General features: G+C 47.0%; 4 protein-coding genes and 3 non-coding genes across 9 annotated transcripts; 1 reads left to right on the top strand and 6 right to left on the bottom strand.

Moving 5' to 3' along the window:
• Positions 1 to 467: 467 nt before the first annotated feature.
• On the bottom strand, positions 468 to 4,576 carry zgc:114188 (40S ribosomal protein S17-like). Its single transcript, XM_053426590.1, has 5 exons — positions 4,478 to 4,576; positions 3,541 to 3,692; positions 2,842 to 2,947; positions 1,254 to 1,319; positions 468 to 588 (listed from the first exon to the last, which is right to left on the bottom strand). Exons 1-5 carry the CDS (start codon positions 4,478 to 4,480, stop codon positions 511 to 513), a joined length of 405 nt encoding a protein of 134 aa, XP_053282565.1. The 5' UTR covers positions 4,481 to 4,576; the 3' UTR covers positions 468 to 510.
• LOC128445322 (small nucleolar RNA SNORA71) lies at positions 706 to 832 on the bottom strand. Its single transcript, XR_008339405.1, has one exon. It is a non-coding gene; the product is annotated as a small nucleolar RNA SNORA71 (small nucleolar RNA).
• On the bottom strand, positions 1,906 to 2,032 carry LOC128445323 (small nucleolar RNA SNORA71). Its single transcript, XR_008339406.1, has one exon. It is a non-coding gene; the product is annotated as a small nucleolar RNA SNORA71 (small nucleolar RNA).
• Positions 3,356 to 3,482, bottom strand: LOC128445321 (small nucleolar RNA SNORA71). Its single transcript, XR_008339404.1, has one exon. It is a non-coding gene; the product is annotated as a small nucleolar RNA SNORA71 (small nucleolar RNA).
• Positions 4,577 to 5,221: 645 nt separating the features above from the next.
• commd9 (COMM domain containing 9) lies at positions 5,222 to 7,559 on the top strand. Its single transcript, XM_053426581.1, has 6 exons — positions 5,222 to 5,345; positions 5,760 to 5,876; positions 6,250 to 6,389; positions 6,792 to 6,826; positions 6,908 to 7,011; positions 7,248 to 7,559. Exons 1-6 carry the CDS (start codon positions 5,292 to 5,294, stop codon positions 7,383 to 7,385), a joined length of 588 nt encoding a protein of 195 aa, XP_053282556.1. The 5' UTR covers positions 5,222 to 5,291; the 3' UTR covers positions 7,386 to 7,559.
• Positions 7,560 to 7,868: 309 nt separating this feature from the next.
• LOC128444235 (L-fucose kinase) lies at positions 7,869 to 19,155 on the bottom strand. Of its 2 annotated transcripts, none has more exons than XM_053426580.1 (24): positions 18,937 to 19,155; positions 18,464 to 18,633; positions 18,184 to 18,335; positions 17,482 to 17,532; positions 17,273 to 17,398; positions 17,026 to 17,098; positions 16,347 to 16,444; positions 16,101 to 16,181; positions 15,664 to 15,783; positions 14,663 to 14,834; positions 13,396 to 13,502; positions 13,213 to 13,314; positions 12,708 to 12,881; positions 12,525 to 12,598; positions 11,997 to 12,352; positions 11,680 to 11,914; positions 11,439 to 11,605; positions 11,122 to 11,349; positions 10,794 to 10,937; positions 10,371 to 10,490; positions 10,063 to 10,250; positions 9,607 to 9,706; positions 9,278 to 9,501; positions 7,869 to 8,732 (listed from the first exon to the last, which is right to left on the bottom strand). In XM_053426580.1, exons 2-24 carry the CDS (start codon positions 18,537 to 18,539, stop codon positions 8,661 to 8,663), a joined length of 3,240 nt encoding a protein of 1,079 aa, XP_053282555.1. In that variant the 5' UTR covers positions 18,540 to 18,633; positions 18,937 to 19,155; the 3' UTR covers positions 7,869 to 8,660. The 2 variants fall into 2 exon arrangements, with proteins under 2 accessions (XP_053282555.1, XP_053282554.1); XM_053426579.1 differs by having other exon boundaries at positions 18,924 to 19,152.
• Positions 19,156 to 19,372: 217 nt separating this feature from the next.
• On the bottom strand, positions 19,373 to 21,968 carry pclaf (PCNA clamp associated factor). 2 transcript variants are annotated; one of them, XM_053426583.1, is made up of 4 exons: positions 21,705 to 21,967; positions 20,989 to 21,072; positions 20,729 to 20,909; positions 19,373 to 19,536 (listed from the first exon to the last, which is right to left on the bottom strand). In XM_053426583.1, the coding sequence occupies exons 1-4, from the start codon at positions 21,748 to 21,750 to the stop codon at positions 19,494 to 19,496; spliced, it is 354 nt and encodes a 117-aa protein (XP_053282558.1). In that variant the 5' UTR covers positions 21,751 to 21,967; the 3' UTR covers positions 19,373 to 19,493. The 2 variants fall into 2 exon arrangements, with proteins under 2 accessions (XP_053282558.1, XP_053282557.1); XM_053426582.1 differs by having other exon boundaries at positions 19,373 to 20,909; positions 21,705 to 21,968.
• Positions 21,969 to 22,446: the final 478 nt, after the last annotated feature.

The following is a 22,446-nucleotide window of genomic DNA, read 5'->3' as shown; positions in this document are numbered from 1 at the left end:
TGTGTGAAGTGTGTGTCCTGTCGTTCACAGTGAGTCTTCAGTAAAGAATCTCACATCGGAAAGATGTGAGATTTTTAAATTCTCCATCTGTTTTTTACCCAAAAAGTTCTTGACTTTACTTGTTTTGTGATGTTGTCATTTTTAGGGATTTTATGTAAATTCGTGAATTATATTAATATTTAAAAATCGACTATGAATAAATAAGAAAAATATGAGTATTAATACAATAAGTATTTAACGTGAAAATGCTCATTGTGTGTAAGACATGTAGACTTGTAATTTAAAGACTCCAGACAAAATATCTTTAGAGTCATTAACTAACCCAGTTGACATGATTAACCAGTTTATCCATCCATTTATTTATTTATCATTTACTAAAACACCCTTCCCTTGGTGTTCAACGTCTTACTCTGTATGAAAAGAGATGATTTCACACCATGTCCATAAATCACCAGTCGTGAGCAGTGTTTTTGTCCCAGAAGGTTTTATTAGAAGATACTTTACAGACGTCTAGACTCCTCGAGGCTGCTTGAAGTTCATGCCCACGGTCGGCTGGGTGACCTGCAGGTTGGACAGACCGCCGAAGTCCTGAGGACAGAAGAGAAGCAGGTGTTAGGCCCCAGTGCTGAGAGGGCCCCCCGGTGCTGAGAGGGCCCCCCGGTGCTAAGAGGAACCCCCGGTGCTAAGAGGGCTAAGAGGCCCCAGTGTAAGAGAGCATCAGGGTCTGAAAGGAACTGATCATCCTTCAAACACGGGAAAGGCTCTCTGGTTCATCTGCCTGTACTATCAATGACCTTGGCCACAAGACGCCATGGTCACTTTCGATACAGGTGTGTGTGTGTGTGTGTGTGTGTGTGTGTGTGTGTGTGTGTGACGATTCATGAGGAAGGATCCATCGGCACAAACAGAATAAAAACTAATCCTATTGATGTTTGATCGAGTTCAATCTAAAATGTACAAACGCCATATCTTTCAACCAGAATGAGCTCATTAGATTTGAATAGCATGCTGGTTACAGTGACCAGTGTGTGATGGTCCCAGTCTGCAGGAGCGTCACCATGTTCAGGTTCCACTGGGCTCGTGTCCCTCAGGACTGCAGCTGGTTACGAGTCGTGTGGACGCTTCTTTACTGGAGTCGGTTTTTACCAGTTTTCATGACACAAGGTCACAAAGAGCTGCTCACTGAGTCAGATTGTAATCTGATTACTCATCACATCTTCACAGCACGTGTCAACGCAGTAAGAAACACTCACCAGCAGCTTCAGCATCTCCTTGGTGTCGGGATCAACTTCAATCAGCTCTTGGTCCAGAGCAGACACCTGCACACACACACAGACACACACAGACACACACAGACACACAGGTTAGTGTTACTACGTTCTTCTCTTAAAGCATCACTTGTGATTTGAACTGAGCAGCAGCGCCCCCTGCAGCCATACAGTGACTGGTTCTGTTGGGCTCATTTCAACCTGATGCATCGCGAGTAAAAACTTTTCAGATCAACTTCGTCCGATGTGCGTCCTGCTTTTCAGGACATGTGACTGATGAAGCAGATTGTGATTGGCTGACACTCAGTCTGTAGTGTGGACGGACATTTCTTCTCATCTCACATCTTTATACATCTAACGTTTACAACTAAATTTCTAATTTGCTTTTTTGTAATCTTTTATGTTGGTGGCCTCTTATGAACAATATTTTACAATAGGTCGGTTAAAATGTAAACAATTTTAATTTGTGCCTGACTCTTATAAACTACCTTGTTAAATGAACCTGCTGTTATAAAAAGACTCAGTGTATTTTACCATCAACCTTCAGTTCAGTTGAATCAGAAGAGTAAAGTGTCACCTCATTAAAAACATTGTATTTGAACCATAACACCTCCAACCTGCAGCTGGAGCACGGTTCTGTCTGTGAGCGTCAGGGTTCAAAAGGAACTGATCGTCCTTCAAACACGGGAAATGCTCTCAGTTTGATGTTCCTGTACAATCAATGACCTGGCGACAGGGACGCCATAATCACTTTCGATACAGGGACGTGAAAACCAGTGGAACATGCAGCATGAAACAATCCATTCATATCTTCCTCCAGCAGAGAGGCTGGATTCAAAGTGGGTTCAGAACATCATGAGACGATGATCCAGGCCCAGTTCAACACCTCTAATCTCTACCAGCAGAAACTAATGACCACTGGTATATTAGTTTGTTCTAACATCCACATTCAAACAGTGAAGTTAGTTTGATATAAATTCAACATTTAGCTTTGATGCATTTCTTTGAAAACATGATCCTGAGCCGTGGTTCACATGTCTGAGCACTAACTGTTCATCAACGCTGGAAATAATAACTCATGTTTTCATCTTCAGATAAACAAAATCTCAGCAACGACTGGAAAACTTTCTGGAGCTCATCAGGAAAATATTAACTAACTTTAGTGACACTTTAAAGTTCAGCTTAAAATGATTTAATCACTCATAATGCTGTTATTGTTTATATTGGAGAAAATCCCATGATGGGCTACATGCAGAAGATTTTCAAAATACTACCAGAGTTTAAACTGATTCCATCGTTCACTCTGCTGCTCAGACGTCACTCATTTGAGAGAGAGAGAGACAGAGAGAGAGAGAGAGAGAGAGAGAGAGAGAGAGACTGAGAGAGAGAGAGAGAGAGACAGACAGACAGAGAGAGAGAGACAGAGACTGAGAGAGAGAGACAGAGACTGAGAGAGACAGAGAGAGACAGAGAGAGAGAGAGACACAGACAGACAGAGAGAGAGACAGACAGGAGAAAATGTGTTTCTGCAGTTGTGTTGTTGTGTGTCGCTTTGTGTTATGCCTTCACTGACCTCTGGCACGTAGTTGTCCCTCCTCTCTCGCTCCTCCTCCTGCAGCTTGATGGAGATTCCTCTGACTGGACCTCTCTGGATCCTCTTCATCAGATGTGTCACATACCTGCACAATCACCACAAGTTCATGAAATAACTACACAACATAAGACTTTCTGGTCCCAGTGAGTCAGGACAACGGACCTCTCTTCAGCTTTGAGAGTTAACACTTTCAAGCCAGAAGAAAAACAAGATGATCAACAAGTTACACAACAAGTCAGTGAAGTTATCAGATCCGACCCCAGTTAACTTCTAAGAGACAACATGGCGTCAGTCACTACGGCCCAATAGCTGAGTGGAGTCTCTAATCGAATCCAGCCAATCAGAGCCCAGGACGACGTGAGGGGTCCCCTTCATGTAGAACTGATCACAGATCTGTTCACTGCAGAGTTGTACACACACACAATATGAAGCCTAGTCGTACATAGTGATTCAGAGTCAGTGTAGTAGATATGAATCCAACTTGTTACTGAAATGTGTGAGAGCATCAGGGCCTGAGAGGAAGTGACAATCCTTCAGACACGGGAAAGGCTCTCAGCTTCTTCTTCCTGTACTATCAATGACCAGGGCCACAGGACGCCATGGTCACTTTCGATACAGGGAATAATAATAATAATAATAATAATAATAATAATAATAATAAGCGAGCAGCAGACTCACCCAGCGATCTTGTTGCGGAGCTTCTTGCTGGGGATGATGGCGATCTCCTCGCACACCCTCTTGTTGGTGTGGAAGTCGTTACCCAGCCGGGTGTAGTATTTCTCGATGATGACCCTGGCGGCCTTCTTCACCGTCTTGGTCCTGACTCGTCCCTGCAGAAGACACATCGCGGTCAGTCCTCACACGAGAACAGCGTCATCCAGCAGCAACACAGACGACATGAGGCGTCCATGTTGGAGACACTGATCTCGAGCCTCCAACACAGACTGAACGAGTCTGTGTTCATCATCAGTCTCATTTTAAAGAATCACGTTTTACATATTCACCGTTTCACGTTCGAGTGTAAAACATCAGACAGGAAACAGTGCATAATGACGTAGACTGGCTTCCTGTGGCGGCTGTGAACCCTTCAGGTGTTCTACTCTTTTATTTCATAAGTTAGATGCTGGAGATCGAACCCGCAGCTTCAGACTCGCGGTTATTTCTCCAGTCGGTAACGATCGGTTCCGTTATTACCGGGAACACGCGGGTCGTTCAGCCGAGTCACCGGGAACACGTCTCCTGCACCGAGGCTAGCCCCGGGAGTAGCCTCCTCGGCTAGTCCCGGGGTGGCCGGTGTCTGACGGAGACTTCGCTGTTTAACGGACCGTATAGAAACACAGAGCGCGGGGGAGTCGCTCTGCAGCTCCCGGTAAACTCCGCCGGTAAACTTTGACAGGAGACCGGGGCCCATTCAGCTGGAGGAGGGCTGCGCTCCGCCTCCTCCGCCGCTACACCGAAAATAAAACGCTCTCTGCGGATCATCTAACGTCAATACAGCCGCGGCCCGGTTCAACTGACTGCCCGGTCCCCAACGAGCACGGTACCGGGGGATCAGAACCGCTCAAACACCGGGATGATGATCGATAGCACAGGAAGACATGAAACATTTACCCACCATGTTGGATCGGCCTGGTAGAAGAGGACGAGCAGACTTCCGGCGGAAGTTTAAATCCACACACGGGTGTTTAGATACAACCGTGACCCCTGCTGGTGGGAGTTATTTCAACAATAGATAGATAGACAGAAAAATAGACTAATAGATAGAGAGAGAGATAGACTGATATATATATATATATATATATATATAGAGAGAGAGACTGATATATATATATATATATATATAGAGAGAGATATATAGAGAAATAGACTAATAGATAGATAGAGAGAGCAATAGATAGACAGATAGGGAGATAGACTGATATAGAGAGACAGAGAGAGAGAGAGATACACTGATATAGATAGAGAAATAGATAGAGAGATAGACTGATATAGAGATAAAGGATAGACAGAGAGAGAGATAGATAGACAGGTAGAGAGATATATATAGAGAGATAGAGAGAGATGGTTCGATAGCTAATTAGAGAGATAGAGAGATGGATGAATAGATAGACTGATAGAGGGAGATGGACTGATAGAGAGATGGATGGATCCAGGTCTCATTGAGACCACGTGTTTAGATAAGTTGTTATTATTATCAACATCATCGTTATTGTTATTAATAATGTTAATAGTTGAATAAGTGATTCTGGTTGTTTTTTTTTAGATCATTCTTAAATTCAGTGTTTATAAGCAACAGGATTAAAGTTTATTATTTATTAAAGTTTATTTTTCTACATCTCCATGTTATTCTCCTGGACTACATTTCCCATGGGCCGTAGCGCGGCATCTTTCTGTCACATGACTTGTAGTGACGTCACGTGTTTTTCGACATGGCCGCCTCCGTCTCGAGTGAAGATCTGATCAACCTGCAGCTTCTGTTAAAGGTTCGATTCCGTTCACAGCGTCACAGTGTGTGTGTGGTTTCTCTCTCCTGTCAAGAGCTTTGAACTCACTACTCGTGTGTTCAAAGACTTCTCATCGCTTCTATTCAGTAAAGAGAAAATGACAAATCCAGTTCAGAGTCAGGAGCACTCACTTCGTCACTTCCTACTGAGATCAGATCTATAATAAACATGTCCACAGATATGATCACTACACGTGTCTCAGTCTTTTAATAAAGATCTTACAGTTAAACAAGGTGAAATGAATCTGTGGATCTGTTCCTCACTGACACACATGTTCCCAACCAGTTGACTGGAAACCAGTCCTTCTGCTGAGCAACCCAGTGAGAAGACTGTTCAAGCTTTTCATGGACGTCCTCCACAGAATCAGATTCACTGACTGGTTTGTCTCCACAGGCTCCGTCCAAAGACGCAGTGAGAGACGTGTGTGTCCAGAGTCACAGAGACCCGGGACGCCAGCTCCATGAAACCACTGCAGCGACACTCAACATCCCCACAGCCCAGGCCTCACAGGTAACACAACACACACAGACACACACAGACACACACACGCACAGGTTTGTATCAACAGTTTTGTCTCCATATATTTTGTAATGGACGGGTCACGTCAGGCCCTGGTGCAGTTTGATGTGAATATTGTTGATGTGTTTTCTTCAGCTCCAGTTTATCAGCAGCTTCATTTCATAATGTAGCTGCAGCTGTTGCACATATTGGATCTTATCACAGCGGTTTTGTCGTTATGTGTTTATTCAGCCTCCACTTACACCTAGTAAACTCAGCCCCTTGTTCATATCCTGCTAATGGAACCTGGACGTTGAGCCTGTGAAGTAAAACATGAGCATGAAAAGCAGAGATGAGTTGATCTGAGTCTTTTATTTCCCTCCAGCTCGTCCGCTCTCTCCACACTCTCTCTCATCACGTCCTCTTCTACAACCTCAGCTCCCCAGAGCAGATCCTCGCTCTCTTCCCCGAGTCGTTTCACCCCAGTCTGAAGAACCTGATCACAAAGATCCTGCTGGAGAACAGGTCAGATCCCTCCTGGTCCACTTCACTGACTCTCTGTGTGACGACCACAGTCTCTTCTTTACTGGTCTCCAGTCAGAAAGGATCAATCCCCATCAGCTGCCACCTCCTTTAACAAGGAACCACTTCCTCTGTTCTTAACTCAACAAGAGAAACGTTCTGAGCTGTAAATAAAGCTCAGAGTCACATGTGAGGATCCTCTCCCAGTACAACAGAGGCTCACACAACAGGATTCACTACATTTATGAGAAGAACCAGTTTGTAGCTTCATGTTTCAGGTGTTTATACATAATGTGTGATGGAGATGAAGGAGCAGATGATCTGAGCAGTTCCTGGGTCACATGACTCGGCAGCGGACATGTTTTTATCTGCTCTGATTATCATTATTCCTTTGATGTTTTTCAGTCCAACATGGAGGACGGAGGCTGCGGGTGAGCAGAGTGAGTTCACGTCATCCTGTGAGTGTGTGTGCGAGTGTGTGCTTGTGTGAAGCACTAAACTGTGTGTGTTTGTGTGTGTAGTCTCTCTCCCTCAGCTGAAGGACCTGGACTGGCGGGTCCACATGGTGACTGGTTCAGACTCACTCAGTCGAATGTCGGTTCCGACCTGCCTGGTTCAGCTGAAGGTGAGAATGACCCTGAGCAACAGCTACTGACACGGGAGTTACATGGTTCTGGTTTCTTCTCGACCTCTCTGGAGTCTCAGGTCTCCTTCACACCTGGTTTGGTTCAGACCTTCAGACTCTTCGGTTTGGACGGAGGAGTCCAGACAGTTTCCTGAGTCTCTTTCTGTATCCTCACACCCTCTGTTGATTATGATCATGTGTATCTGTTCTGGTCTCATACGTGTGGCGTGTTTCAGGTGGAGGATCCGTGTCCATCAGCAGGCAGTGAGTCGGTCTCTACAGTGACGGTGGAGCTCAGCAGGGAGTCTCTGGACACCATACTGGACGGACTGGGACGCATCAGAGACCAGCTGTCGGTGGTCGCTGCCAAATAGACTCAAAGGACTGTTATGAATCAACGTGTCACTGACAGACTTTGTGGCATTTCAGATTATCATCTTCACGTTTGACCTTTGTTGTTTCCTCAGTTTTGTAAACTCGGTAAATTCATCAGTTTGCAGATTTACATAAATGTTTGTTTTGATTGAGATAAAACTTGATTCGTCTTCTCTGGGTCTGATTTTCAGTTATTTAACTAAATCTGATGAACTGTCGGATACTTTGTCTGCTCCATCACCTGTAAATAAAGATGGACGACACGGCAGCTCCCAAAAGTGAAGCCAAAGCGTCTCACCACAGCCGGCCACCAGGGGGATTGGAAACCAGCCAAACCAACCTGCTGACACTGTCTACATTTTTTTAAATGACAGAAAACACAAAATGATTGATTCTTCATGTCACTGAAACTAAACTACATTTCCCTGAAGCTTTAACTTTTAAGATTTCAAGTTTGCATGCAGATCATCAAAAAGATCCTGTTTTTAAATTGACATGAATTCGTTTATTATGTGGATTTATAAAGAATACAAATAATTTTTTTCTTGATCATCAAACAGATTCAATCATAAAAGAACAGACTTCACATTCACAATGGAACAGTTTTAAATATACAAATCATTTAATCCCCTCAACATCTTCCAATAAACCAGGAGGATTTCTTCGTTTATTATAATTATATCCATTGTTTCACTATAGAAACTTTTTGGGTTTAATGTGAAGGACAGGTTCACTTGTTTTGTTCATCCTCTGAGGAGAATCTAGATCAGGGGTGTCCAGACTTTTTATCCAGCGGGCCAGAGGTCAGATCCTCTAAGAACATGAAATCATGGTTCTGAGGAAGGGATTGGTCAGTGGGCGGAGCTTAATACTGTATGATCTCTTATCTCCAACTTAACCATGAGCTTCATAGAACAGAAAACTCTGAAATAAACCTGAAATCACCTGATGACCACAAATCCTGCTTCTGAGTTCAGGCCTCAGGCCGATCTGAGTCCTGTCTCCTCTCTGTTAGCTCAGTGTTTGGTCTCCACCACCTCAGGAGCTCTAAAGGCTGTTAACAGATGTTTCTCTGAGAACAGCTGGGAAGTGGAGGGGAGGTCTTCCTCTTTTCATTTCCTATGCCAGTATAAAAATATCCAATAAAGCTGCTTCATATATATATTTCATTATTTTGTACGTTTTATCCCTTTAACTGCACTTTGTGAATGAGTTTAAATTCTTCATGCTCAGTCTGAGTGTGCACACAGGGCCAGAGGTGTGTCTGTGTGTCCTCAGGACGGGGGCAGGACTGTAATCCCGTCCATGTCCAGCTCCACTGTGTGAACGCTGAAGTCTCCCAGTCCCTGAAACAAACCAGTTATCATGAGCATGAGGGTGAAGCTCAGAGTTCAGAGTTTTACTGCAGACACCAAAACACTAACAGGAAATCAAAGCTTCCACAGAAATGATGGCGTCTTTTCAAGTTCAATGAAGCAGCTGTAACCACTGTGTGGACTGGTCTGATTGTGTGTGTGGATAGTTCTGTGTGTTGGTGTGTGTTGGTCACTTCCCACATCGTAACCACGGATTCTCCCATCTCAAAAGGGGAAGATAAGATGCTCCCCCATCTAACTGTCATACTCTGGTTCACATACCAGTAAGCTAGGAGGTGTACTAAGCTACTGGGAACCCCTAAGCTTGAGCTTATTAAACAGCTTAAAGTGGTGGAATTTACATTTTTCTCTCTTTATGACTGGACACTGGGATTAACACCACATTCTATTCAGTTATAAAAAGTTGACCAAATTATCTTATATATTTTTCCTGATGTTAAGAAACACATCAATTGAAAATGATATAGATGTAAAAACCGATGTTATAAATCAGCGTAGTGAAATCTTCTTCTTACCGGTGTGTTGTTGAGGACCTGCAGCACCGCCTGCCGCTGCAAAGGCTCCTGGGTCAGCAAGTAGAGGAACCCCCCGCCCCCGGCACCGGCCAGACTCTGACCCAGGACCAGTGGCCTCAGAGCCTCCATCATGATCCTCACAGAGGCCGGCTCACAACCAGGAGCCATCAGCTTCTTCTGCTGCCACGAGCGGGTCAGACACCGACCCAGTGTGGACAGAGAGCCTGCAGGGGGGGGGGGGGGGGGTTCAGTGTGTGTTCAGTGAGTGTTCAGTGTGTGTGTTCAGTGTGTGTGTTCAGTGTGTGTGTTGAGCGTGTGTTGAGTCTCACCCTCTGAACAGGCTCTGGCACATTCCTCTGAATTGGCCACGAGGTCCCGAGCGTTCTGGACCATTGAGGGCAGACGACTGTACCAGTTACGAATCACATCCTACAGACAGATCCACCATCATCATCATCATCATCACCATCATCTTCATCATCATCATCACCATCACCATCTTCATCATCATGTCAGTCTAGCTCCATCCTCACACATTACTGTATTTATCATATATATTGTGTGTAGTGTATATTTTCTCTGTACAGGAGAACAGAGCCTGTCCGGTTCCTCCTTCTCTCTCTGAGCAGATCCCAGGTCAGGTTAGAGATAAAGGACCATCAGGACATAGTGTCTTCACTCAGGGACGTTCAGATTGAACCATGTGGACGTTGAGCCTCATTTGAAGCCGATAACACAACAAGAGAAGAAGAGTGTTGACACAGACTGAACAGACCAACACAAACCTGCAGCAGGTTTCGAGCCAGGCGGGTTTTTCCTGTGTACACCAGCAGGAGGCGCTGCTCCAGAGAAACCAAGAAGTCATCTGGAGGACTCAGACTTTCAACCTCCACCTGCAGGGGCAGAGATGTTCTAGAGCGACCAACCTTTACTCCGCCCACCAGACCTCCCACCTGATCCTGCCAACCTCCTCCTGCAGAGGAGGAGGAGAAGAAGAAGAGGCGGAGGAGGGAGAAGTAGAAGAAGAAGAGCGTACAGTAAATAGCCTGAAGCTGCTGAACGAGTGCAGAGTTCCTGTGTGGGAGCTTCAGACCTGTGGTGAGAATCTGCTCCAGGTACAGGATGGCGTGGATGAGGCAGTCTGTGTCGTAGGTTCGACCGGTGCACCTGTAGACAGCAGCCAACAGCGCCCCCGCCAGGATACTGCTGGTACCTGCAGGACAACAACACGTCACACCTCTGTAGAGAAGATCTGAAGAACGCTGAAAATACTTCAGTCAGATAGGAAACATGGATATCAACATCATTTAATAAGGTGATGATTTATAGGAGTGAGATCCAGCACTGACATTAGAATCAGATTAAATTCACAAAAAGTTAAATAAACGTTAAACTAGCGCAAAAGTATAAAGACTTTAGACTCTATGAGTACAATTTCATTTGTCTTTACACATATTCAATATTTTTTACACTGGTTGATTTGTGTGGTTCCTCATTTATTAAAACGTTTTCTCACCCAGTCCAGATCCAGTGGGCAGCGCCGACCAGCTGTGGAGCTCCACCCCTCCCCCCCACCTCTGCATCAGCTGATCCCCCAGAGGATGCTGGGAGGTGAGAGACACCAGGTCGCTGACCACACACACCGCCTTCAGTAGGGCTCCTGTGAGACACACACACACACACACACACACACACACACACACACACACACACACACACACACACACACACACACACACACACACACACACACACACACACACACACACACACACACACACACACAGTTTGAGGCCCTCTGAGGTGTTGGGTTCCCTGGGTTCACCTGATGGCTGGTCTCTTACCGGGGGCGTGGGGTTGACAGTGGTCCCTCAAGTCCTCCAGGCTGTCACACAGTGTTTCTGTGGAGACCTCACTGTCCCTCCCCCCCGTGTGGCTGACCAGCAGGAGGCGGGGCTCTGCGATGCGACGGGCTCTGGCACCGATGGGGCGTTTCCCATCGATCTTCACTGCAGCGTTGGTCACAGAGCCGCCGTGCTCGAAGGCGATGGGAGGAGTGTCACTCCACCCGCCTGAAACCACAGTGGTTCATAACCCCACTTTCCTCCCAACACACAGGAGAGGTCAGAGGTCAAAGTAAAATCAGTTCCTCTTGACTCACCTGCCAAGTCCAGTCTGGACGGACACTCCACTTCCTGCCACTGATCAATGGGCGGGACTTCACCCTGACCAATAGAGATGAACTTCTGTGATGACATCACAGCCTGTCGTAGCAGCACCTGACCCGCCCCCTCGTAGTGCCGCGCCGCACGAACCAGCAGGTCCGGCCTGAAGGGGGCAGTCACAGGTTATAATCAGCCAATGACACATAAACAGTAAATCAAATCAAGAGTGACACTCACCTACTCAGCCAATCAACTCTCTGTTTAGCCAGGGCCTGGACTCCGTCCCTCAGGTTACCCTTCTCCAACAGGAAGTAGGCGGGGCTCCAGGCCTCGTTAGCAGCAGGTCCACTCCTCAGACCTCCCTTCCCCCCCGCCATACACACCAACACATCAGCGATGCAGGAGAGACAGCGAGCAGCCACGCCCAGCTCTGCCCCAGGCTCCGCCCCCTGCTCCCTGCAACCTCCTGCAACTGTGGAAAGAGGAAAAAGAAGAGGAAGTTCCTCCCACCTGATGTCAACTCTCCCATCCACCCCCCCAACCCCGTGACTCACTATTGTCCAGTGTCTCCAGGAGCGCCCCCTGCTGGCCTCCCAGCACCGCTGCCTTGAAGCATGGCAGCAGGCAGATGTCTGTCTGACTCATCAGGGCGTCAAACACTCTCCGCCTCCCGGCCAGAAACAGTAACTCCTCCCTCCAATGCAGCTCCGCCTCCTGGCGGGTGAGTGACAGCACTTCCTTTAACGACAGCCTCCACGCCTCCCTCCACCAGCGCAGGCAGCCGTCTCCCCCCAGCAGCCAGCCAACACCTCCCTCCAGACCCACAGCGCCCCCCCTGGGGTGGAGCACCGGGAAGAGACGGGCCTCCAGGAGGGACCGCTGCCCTCCTCCCACCCATATCTCCTCCGGCCTGAGGAGAGGAGAGGAGAGGAGAGGAGAGGAGAGGAGACAAAGAGCAATAAGATGACAACCTGAAAACATCTCACCTCCAGTCAGCGGCACCAGCGACGTGGAGACGTAATAAAAACAAACTTTTCAGTAAAGAGAAAAGAATGAGACTCATTTTCAAGAATCAATCTTACTGTGTTCCTGTCCTGTTGAAGAAGTCGCTCCATCTCTGGTTAAGGAAGGAGGCGTCGCTGTCATCACAGAAGACCTGAGGAGGAGGAGGAGGAGGAGGAGGAGGAGACAGATTTACCTCTGGTTACAAAGTGAAAGAAAACGATAGAAGGATATTTTCTAGTTTCATATCAGATGTTTTTTACCTCCAGGTCGTCCTGCGCTCCCATCACTGTGTAGACGTTCAGCTTCAACTCGCCCAGATCAATGCGATGTCCCTGGATGATGATGTCATTGGTCATTTTCAGCTTCCTGATGGAGCATGACGTCGACAGCTCGAGACCCGACAGTAAACAACCTGAGGGGACGTCCAGAGGACCCTGGTGCAGAGGTCAGAGGTCACAACACTGACACATGAACTGTTAATCTGTAGAAACAGAGTCTTCTTGTGAATGAACTGAATCTGTGGCGAGGGACAAGCTTCTGGTTTCTGGTTCTAGTTTGAATCATCATGTCTGAGCAGGTCTGCAGGTCCACAGTCTCCAGCTCTCTGCAGGTTCATGTCTTTTATATGCAGATAGTTGTTAATGGAGATGAACACTGACCACAGAGGTTTGGATTCAAGCTCTTTCCACCAGAGCCCCCAAAATACCGTCCGCTGTCCCAAGAAGCTAATTCCTCGTCAGACATTGTTGATGTTGAGCACCTCACCTGTAGGTGGCAGTGCTGCACCACCGCTCCGGCTGCCACAGCCACGTCTGCCTCCAGAACGCTGTTGATCACCCGACCTCCGTCACTGAGCCCTCTCTCTCTCTGAGGGGAAACAGGAAGTCGAGCAGCGTTAGTGAAACTCAGTGAGGACGCTTGAGGACACAGAGGAACAGCGTGAGTCACCTGGATGTGAGACAGCGTGTTCCTGTCCGTCCAATCACAGGCCAGACGCTCCACGTGCTGCTTCCCAGAAAGAGTCAGGTAGTCGTAGCATCCGCCGGGGACGTAGACTGTGAGGGCGAAACACATCGTCTGGTGGTCAAGCTAGGTCCCCCTGTTCCTAGTCTTCAAGCTAAGCTAAGCTAGGTCCCCCTGTTCCTAGTCTTCAAGCTAAGCTAAGCTAAGCTAGGTCCCACTGCTCCTAGTCTTCAAGCTAAGCTAAGCTAAGCTAGGTCCCCCTGTTCCTAGTCTTCAAGCTAAGCTAAACTAAGCTAGGTCCCCATGTTCCTAGTCTTCAAGCTAAGCTAAGCTAGGTCCCCCTGTTCCTAGTCTTCAAGCTAAGCTAAGCTAGGTCCCCCTGTTCCTAGTCTTCAAGCTAAGCTAAGCTAGGTCCCCCTGTTCCTAGTCTTCAAGCTAAGCTAAGCTAGGTCCCCCTGTTCCTAGTCTTCAAGCTAAGCTAAGCTAGGTCCCCCTGTTCATAGTCTTCAAACTTAGCTAAGCTAGGTCCCCCTGTTCCTAGTCTTCAAGCTAAGCTAAGCTAGGTCCCCCTGTTCCTAGTCTTCAAGCTAAGCTAGGTCCCCCTGTTCCTAGTCTTCAAGCTAAGCTAAACTAAGCTAGGTCCCCCTGTTCCTAGTCTTCAAGCTAAGCTAAGTCCCACTGTTCCTAGTCTTCAAGCTAAGCTAAGCTAGGTCCCACTGCTCCTAGTCTTCAAGCTAAGCTAAGCTAGGTCCCACTGTTCCTAGTCTTCAAGGTAAGCTAAGCTAAGCTAGGTCCCACTGTTCCTAGTCTTCAAGCTAAGCTAAGCTAAGCTAGGTCCCACTGCTCCTAGTCTTCAAGCTAAGCTAAGCTAAGCTAGGTCCCACTGTTCCTAGTCTTCAAGCTAAGCTAAGCTAAGCTAGGTCCCCTTGTTCCTAGTCTTCAAGCTAAGCTAAGCTAGGTCCCACTGTTCCTAGTCTTCAAGCTAAGGTAAGCTAAGCTAGGTCCCACTGTTCCTAGTCTTCAAGCTAAGCTAAGCTAGGTCCCACTGCTCCTAGTCTTCAAGCTAACCTAAGCTAGGCTAGGTCCCCCTGTTCCTAGTCTTCAAGCTAACCTAAGCTAAGCTAGGTCTCCATGTTCCTAGTCTTCAAGGTAAGCTAAGCTAAGCTAGGTCTCCATGTTCCTAGTCTTCAAGGTAAGCTAAGCTAGAGAGACAGAGAGACAGGTTCACAGAGAGACAGACAGGATCACCCACCCAGTCTGAGCGGAGTCCCTCTTAGGATCCTCCACAGCGCCGTCCTGCCACCCCTCACCATCGCCCCCTGTGGTCCAGCAACAGAGCTGCAGCCGGCTCTCTCCTCACTCACAAACTGATCCTGAGTCAGATCCAAGCAGAGACACTTCAGGACGTCCAGGAAGAGAGAGATCTAAGGAACGAGACAGACGGATGAATCAAGAGCTTCCACGTCACACTTCATTTTGAAAACAACGTGAGATACACGAGTTGAACTGTCGTCCACCACGAACTAAGAAGTGAAAGGATGTCTGAGGACAGTTAGTGTACAGGGCTGAGTCCCAGGTGTGTGTGTGTGTGTCGGGGGGGGGGGGGGGGGGGTCTTAAAGAGACAGGAGCTAGTACCAAGAGTTTGAGACAGAGGCTGAAAGAGGAGCTGCAGCAATGGACAGTCTTCATAACGGGGGTAGCGGGCTAGCCACCATGCTAACTGCGGTGGGAACAGCGCAAAAACCCGCTGACTTTAATCCCACGGCTCTCATGACACTGTTTCTCAAACACCGTCAGGTTAGAAGCAAACACTTGGTAGTAGCTAGTATCGGGTGTCCGTGCTGACTGTGTGTGGAAGCTGGGGGGAGCTAGCTGCCTCCGTGTAGCTGTCGCGTCATCAACAGCCTTTTTCTGTTAGTTGCCATCGTTCACTGTGTGTGAGGAGCCGGGAGGACGTAAATAAACCAGCGTGGACTTCTTCTATATACCTCATGAGGTAAGCTCGACTTCAGTTGCGCCATCTACTGTTCTGGCGGTGAATTGTTTTCACAACAAAAAGGCTCGTAGAACTATAAATCAAAAAGGGTGCGTCCGCTCTGTCCGTCCGTCATTCCGAAACGGACTCGGAGAAGCATACTGAGGCCTTCAAGGCCTCTTAAATGATTAAAATTCTCAACCTGACCATAAACAGAATGTTTTAAACCAGCTGACGATTCTAAAAAAAAAAGACTCTTGCAGTACACGTATTGTACCTGCAGGGGCGGAGCTCCAGAGTCCAGGCCCAGGTAAGTGCAGCCATCGAGAGGAGGAGTGACGTGAGTCTGCAACAACTTCTCTGACACAGACCTGCTGAAGAAGACCGGACCTGACACCTGCAGACAGACCAGCAGACAGACCAGCAGACACACCAGCAGACACACCAGCAGACAGACCAGCAGACAGACCAGCAAACAGACCAGCAGACACACCAGGTGACAGACCAGTAGACAGACCAATGAAAAATTGCACTTGAATTACACAACAGCAACTTTTCCAGATTGTGTTTTTGAATGGAATGAGCCTTTAAGAGAGTGAATATCAAATCCTCAGCTTTCAGAAACTTAAAAAAATTACTCTATTAGTCAAACCCATCGTCTTTGGTATTTAAAACTGTGTTTGATTTTCTTAGTCATCACAGGAGAGGACGCACCAGTGGGACTTTCCCATCAGGCATCAGAGCTTGTTCAATCTGCTCCTTTGTCCCCTTGTAGATGATGTCTCTGACTTGACCCTGGGAGACGAAACAAACGCTCCTTCAGTCACACTCTGGACACATTTTGTTGATTCTAAAAATATTTAAATTATGATGACATGTTTTAACAATGGTAATTAATATTTAACTTTCACACAAAATCATCAAGTAATTTAACGGACATTAGTTTAATAAAGTGAGCACCTGTTGGTCGGGCAGGTAGACTCCGTGATTGGCTGCGTAGGAGATGTCCCCTGGTAACGCCAAAACCCGAACACCAGAGAAGCCCTGCCAGGAAAGAGCTAACACAAACACACACACACAGACACACGGACACACACACACACACACACACATCAGACATCCTGGAAGAACTGGAATTACTTGTAATTGTTGTTTCTGCCAAACAGTGAAGTTACAGGATGAAGGTCCACAGCCTCTCCCTCTGTTATTATGTCCCTCTGACTTTTCATTTTACCCTATAAAAATCTGCCTGAAGATTTGTAAGAATTACCACATCAATTCTTGAATTATGGACGAAGAGTAACTTTGACCTCGAACCACCAAAACTCCAGGTGAATGTTTGAGACAAACTTGAAAACTTCCCTCAGGTTTTCCTGATATATGGAAACTTAAATGAATTTCTAACACAACAATTCAAGTCAATTTTGTTTGTCCGGCCCTGAAACGCAGATAGAAAATGAGCGTTGAAGTTTTTAGAAGAGCTTCGGTTCAAGCAGGGAAAAAAAAGGAAACAGACACAGAAAAAGGAAAGAAGTGTTTTTGACAGCCTCTGTATAAATAAGTTGGTTTCTAGAAGCCAAACTACTGAAGAGTAAGAAGTTGGCCAGCAGTGATTCCCTGTTCTTCTCTGGACACTAACCAAAGTCAGGAGGGATTGAGAGAATCATGTCAGTGCTGCAGACCCACACACCAGGAGGTGAACCAGGACAGATCTGAGACAAAAACACAAAATCAACAGTCTGTGTAAACTACAGTGGCCCCAACAAACCACCGTGTGGAACACCACATGTAGCACAGTTAACTCCTTTTCAAGATTGGTTGATTTTTATCATCGTAATGTAACATGTGAAGTTCTGTGTGAAATAAACGATGAAGACTGAGCAGACCTTGGTACTGAGACACTCCAGCAGCAGGTCCAGACAGCAGACCGGAGCCTGGACCTTCTGGTCGGGCTTCTCTCGAGGTAACCAGCAGAACGCTCGGCTGCAGGAGCTCCAGGGAAAATCTCTACCCTGCAGGACATAAACACCCGTAAGCACCGAAAAATACCAATCAGACTAGAGAAACACAAATACTGGCACTGGACTGGACTCACTGTGTGGAGGATGAGGATGTGAGCATCATCCAGGACGTCAGCTGTCACCACCTGAGGAAAGAGAACTTCTCTATTCAAGATGAAACAGTTCACAACAGGGATCACTGCAGCCCGGTCAGGAGCTCATACAGGTTTTCATAAGGGCTTCGTGCTGCTGCATGTCCACGTCACAAATGGTCCACATGTCCTGATGAAGACGTGGACAACCTGTCAACCACACAGCCCTGAAAGACGTCTCCCACTGTGAGAACTCAGAGGACCCAGAAGTCCCTGTTTTACCAGAAGGCTTGGACGGAGACTTCCTGTGAGAGGTCAACATGTGGAACCGATCAGCTGTTCCCATCATCCATTCATATGCACTGGTTTAGATTTTTTAGATATTCTATTAAATACACCGGAAACTTGACAACTGTACAGGCAGCCAACAGATATTTACAAATTTTAATGTGATTTAAACTTACTCAAGTTAAAACAGGTTTTTTAATTAATGCTATACGCTTTACAGGTTCTAACTGATGATATCTGACAATCTCCCAAATTACAGTATATGTCACTATATATTATGTATAGTGTATATTCTCTCTGTACAGGAGAAGAGAGCTGTCTGGTTCCTCCTTCTCTCTCTGAGCAGATCCCAGGTCAGGTTATAGATAAAGGACCAACAGGACATTGTGTCTTCACTCAGGGACGTCCCAGACTCACAGTGTGTCCGGCTCGGCTGCTCAGATGTTCAGCAGCGACCAGCAGGGCGTTCAGTGTGGCCCCCCCGCTGCCCAGCGGCTCCTGGCGGTCCTGCACGGTCAAAACCAACGCACCCTCATAGAGAGAGCCACACTGCTGCCGCAGCTCCAGCTCTGACACACACACACACACACACACACACACACACAGTTATGAGCTGTGAAGTGATTTCATTCCATGTTTGATATATTTCTACATAACTGATACTGATGAGGAGGAAGAGGAGGAAGAGGAGGATCACCTCTCTGGAAGGAGTACACAGTGTCTTTGTGCTGGCAGGTCAGGACCACCACCGTCCACCTCAACCTGCTGCACATCTTGTCTGTCTTCTCTCAGCTCGTCACAGTGTTCCACTGAAAAGTGTCCCCACCTCAGAGACTGTCTCCTGTCCCCTCAGGTCATGACTGAGCACTGTCACATGGTTACACAACACACACACACACAGTGACACACACAGACGCGTAGACACAGATAAAGAGATACACACACACAGACGCGTCTCTATATAGTTATGAGGACGGTCATTAACATAATACATTCCCTAGCCCCAACCCAACCACCACAGCTGAATAACTAACCCTAACTTTAACACAACTCGAACAACTAAACCATCTATAACCTAACCCAGCTAACTCTGAGCTTTGTGAGGACCAGACTAAATGTCCTCATAAGTATAGAGACACACAAAGAGACACACGCACCAGCAGCACGGACCGTGTGTTGACTCGCTGTCCGTCGGTAGCTGATCGTGTGTTCACCATCACACACACCGGATGTAAACACGGACCGCACCGGTTTCGTAGGCTGTATAAATGGTGGCGCTTGATTTGATCGCCGGGACCTCTGGGTGGGGCGGTCATAGATATATCTATGGGGGCGGTGACCGAGCTCCTCTGACTGGCTCCCGGATGTTCAAGTGTTTGGTTTTAATTCGTCGTTTGATCAAACCGGTTAAGACGTCACGGCAGGAAACAGTTTGGCTTCTGGGCGGAAGTGAAGCCTCCTCCATCTTTATTTAGGCTTGCGTCCAGATTCGAACCTGGTGAATGATTTACTCTTTAATTCAACACTTCCCTCTTAAGACTAATGCTCCACTGGAACAGACACACACTGTGCACGTGAATACAGCAACACAACAGACACCACCAGGTTAAAAACATAAAAAGTGTTTAATGACCTATTTAAAAGGGAATTCAGCAGAAAAGTATATACAGATGTACATTTAAAGGCCTGCGAGCCTGAGCAGAGGCAGCAGAGGGTCCTTCATCGTCTCAGGCTTCATCCTCCTCATCGTCAGCCGGCAGCGGCCTGGACCTGCACAACAAAACACTCAGTCACACTTCACAGGAGCTTCTACACAACATGGCGACAGGAGATTTCTGGTAAATTCATAACGATCGACCGTTTCAGTTTCATCTTTTTTAAAAGGAGACACATTCTGTTCATCATTTGAATCAGTGTTGTTACTGTGAAAGGTTTTCATGCTCTAACGTTCAGAATCTCCTCAGACGCTCCATCTCCTCCTCTCAGCCCGTTTCAAACACATAGGTTCAGCTTCCCTCTCTTTAAGACCACCCCCCCGGATGAAGCTCTGATTGGTCAGCTGGTTCCCTTTGTTGTGATTGGTCACAGGAAATGTCAGCCTCACTTTACTGCTTCAAGTTCACGTTCTGCAGTTTCCAGGTCGAACGACACGTTTCCTCTGAGCCTGTGGACGATCAGCAGCGACGTGGGAATAAACTGTCGAATCCAAACGACTGACACTTCTAAAGTTTCTACAGACGCAGCAGCTGCCACACTGAACACCTACTTGTCATCTGAGGTTTCTTCCACAAGAACCACGACGACCTTCTTAGCTGCTGTAGTTGCAACGCTCGTGTAACACAAAAGTGTTCAATAGACAAACAGTTGTGTTTAAATAAACGTTTGTCAGGAGGAGAGTCAGACTGCGTGAATAATGAAGATGTGTTGGACGTGCCTCAGCTTTCCTTCAAACACGTTAAGTGTAAACTAAAAGCAACGCTGTGATTAATAACATGCATGACACACGACAGCAAACTAGACCAGCACAGGTTCAATGAGCTGAAATCTAATTTAACACAGAACATCCTCCAGAGGAAACAGCTCGACGTGCACAAAGGTAGAAAGTTCTTCACTGGTGCCTCAGAAGAAAACACCCGACAACGCACTGGAGATACAAACCACGTGAACTGGTCCAGACTCTTCTGAATCAAGTTTCCAGTTGGAGGATAAAACTAATTTATACATTTATAGACTTTTCTAAATAACGTGGAGCTGTTGTTGGTCATTTTTCCTGAATGATAGAAGATCGGAGGTTCTCCTGTCGTTGGAAGCAGCCGAGCCTCAGGCTCCTGATCAGGTTTATTCATCGTCTGAAGGAATCAAACTCTGAGTGTTTCTATCTCAGGTAGAACTCAACCCACGGCTCCAGGACCAGACCTCGGAGCTGCAGTTAATCAACAACGTGACCTGATAAGAAACATACTTCCTGGTGGCCTTTGACATCCCGCTGCCTCCGGCCTCCTCGTCGTCCTCGGTCTCCTGGGGCCTCTGGTTCTCCTTCTCGGGCTTCCGGGGGGGCCCGCCGAAGAAGTCCCCGATGCCCTTCTGCCAGGTCGGAGTGGGGCGAGGGCACACCACGTTCCCACCGGCATATTTGCCCTTAGCTTTGAATGAAAGAACATCATGAGGTCAGCTGCGTGGTCTGGTGGAGGGGGGCAGACAGGACAGAGGGGACACACTGACCTGGGGTGGACGACTGGCTGCTGCAGGACGACGCGTTGGCCGAACTGGAACCCAGAGACTTCCTCGGAGCTTGAGCTGCAACAGCTGAAAACCAGAGGAACCGAACCAGCAAAGATATGAATCATAGATCTTATGAAGCCTGACGGCAGCAGGCGGGGGGCTGGGGGGGCGATATGACGTCACCAACAGCAAACAGAATCAATATCACTGTAGGAAGATTCGTTGAGATGCTAATTGTAACTTTTTATCGAGCGGAGGGTTGAATAGTGGATCTGTGTTCAGCCGAAGGCTCCGCGGGACCATGTAGATGAGTTCAACCGCGTTCATCGCTTCCGGTCTCACATTTACTTTCAACGAGAAGCGAGATAATATTTAATGATGTCATTTTTCAACGAGGTTTCGTGCAACGACCGCATGACGCCGCACCGTGGCGCTAAAAACTGGCGCCAGTGCAGAAAAGAGTTAATTTTCCAGATGAAGTTCAGTGAAATGAATTTATCGAGTTTAAACCTGACAGAACTAGTTCGACGGAGCAGGAAACTGGACCTCGGGACCGGCTCCGCTTGGCGGGAGACTGACGGTCGAGGTTCAGTTTCCTGTTCTCACGAGGATATTAATTTCAAACCAGGTTCGTTCGATGAAGCCGGTGAGAAGACGCGTCCAGAACTTTCCACCAGCTCGTCCGTCACATTAATGTCACACAGGAGACACTGTACCTTTCCTGTAGGAGCCGGGGACACTGTCCGCTTTAGTCCGCACCATGTTCCGTCCGCGTCGAGACTGAGGAAGAGGAAGATGAAGAGGAAGAAGAGGGTTCACCAACTAAACCGAGCTCAGTGATCAGATGAGGATCTGATGAGGATCAAGACTGAAGACACAGAACTGATCAGACAACAGAACCAACAGGAAGTGAGACGAGCAGAGTCCCGCGCTGGTTTAAAAAGCTCAGCAGGGGGCGGGAGACTTCTTCTTCCGGTGCCTCACTTCTGGTGGACGAGGAGCAGCGATGGTAAAACACTGCCACGCCCTGGTAGTAGGAAGAACCACAGCATGAATCACTCCTATTATTATGGATGGATGATAGATTGATAATGGATAGATGATAGATTGATAGATGATGGATGAACAATGATAGGTCCAGTGAAACACAAATCAGTCAAATAATAATATAAGATCAGAATAGTAAAGTGAATAAGTTAATCTGCAGTGAAGAGTTGAGTCAGCAGAACAACAGAGACAAAGCGTGTGCTAATAGAGTTAATAACAAGACAGATGTTTTAAGTACAAGATGATTGAAAGTTCAAGCTGAGAAGTGAAATGAGGGAAAAAAAGTAACAGAGAACTGAAACCAAAAATAATTTTTTTTTTTAAAGATTATTAATTTAAAAGACATTTTTTAAACTGAATGTAAACATACATGTTGGCATAGTTGAATTGATCAGTGTTTACTGATCAATA

Source organism: Pleuronectes platessa, chromosome 7, assembly GCF_947347685.1.
Source record: "Pleuronectes platessa chromosome 7, fPlePla1.1, whole genome shotgun sequence".
Taxonomy (NCBI): Eukaryota; Metazoa; Chordata; class Actinopteri; order Pleuronectiformes; family Pleuronectidae; genus Pleuronectes; species Pleuronectes platessa.
Note: the sequence above shows the minus strand (reverse complement) of the source record. Positions and strands in the feature narration are given on the sequence as shown.

Coding starts and splice junctions, on each gene's coding strand:
- zgc:114188 (XM_053426590.1), bottom strand. Junction 2,948..3,540: donor CTCCGCAACAAGATCGCTGG/GTGAGTCTGCTG, acceptor GTGATTGTGCAG/GTATGTGACACATCTGATGA. Junction 1,320..2,841: donor GGGACAACTACGTGCCAGAG/GTCAGTGAAGGC, acceptor GTGTGTGTGCAG/GTGTCTGCTCTGGACCAAGA.
- commd9 (XM_053426581.1), top strand. CDS start 5,292: ATGGCCGCCTCCGTCTCGAGTGAAGATCTGATCAACCTGCAGCTTCTG. Junction 5,346..5,759: donor ACCTGCAGCTTCTGTTAAAG/GTTCGATTCCGT, acceptor TTGTCTCCACAG/GCTCCGTCCAAAGACGCAGT. Junction 6,390..6,791: donor AAGATCCTGCTGGAGAACAG/GTCAGATCCCTC, acceptor GATGTTTTTCAG/TCCAACATGGAGGACGGAGG.
- LOC128444235 (XM_053426580.1), bottom strand. CDS start 18,539: ATGTGCAGCAGGTTGAGGTGGACGGTGGTGGTCCTGACCTGCCAGCAC. Junction 10,938..11,121: donor CTGTCAACCCCACGCCCCCG/GTAAGAGACCAG, acceptor TGTGTCTCACAG/GAGCCCTACTGAAGGCGGTG. Junction 10,491..10,793: donor GCCCACTGGATCTGGACTGG/GTGAGAAAACGT, acceptor GTTGTCCTGCAG/GTACCAGCAGTATCCTGGCG.
- pclaf (XM_053426582.1), bottom strand. CDS start 21,750: ATGGTGCGGACTAAAGCGGACAGTGTCCCCGGCTCCTACAGGAAAG. Junction 21,073..21,704: donor CCCCGGCTCCTACAGGAAAG/GTACAGTGTCTC, acceptor TCTGGTTTTCAG/CTGTTGCAGCTCAAGCTCCG. Junction 20,910..20,988: donor CAGCCAGTCGTCCACCCCAG/GTCAGTGTGTCC, acceptor TTTCATTCAAAG/CTAAGGGCAAATATGCCGGT.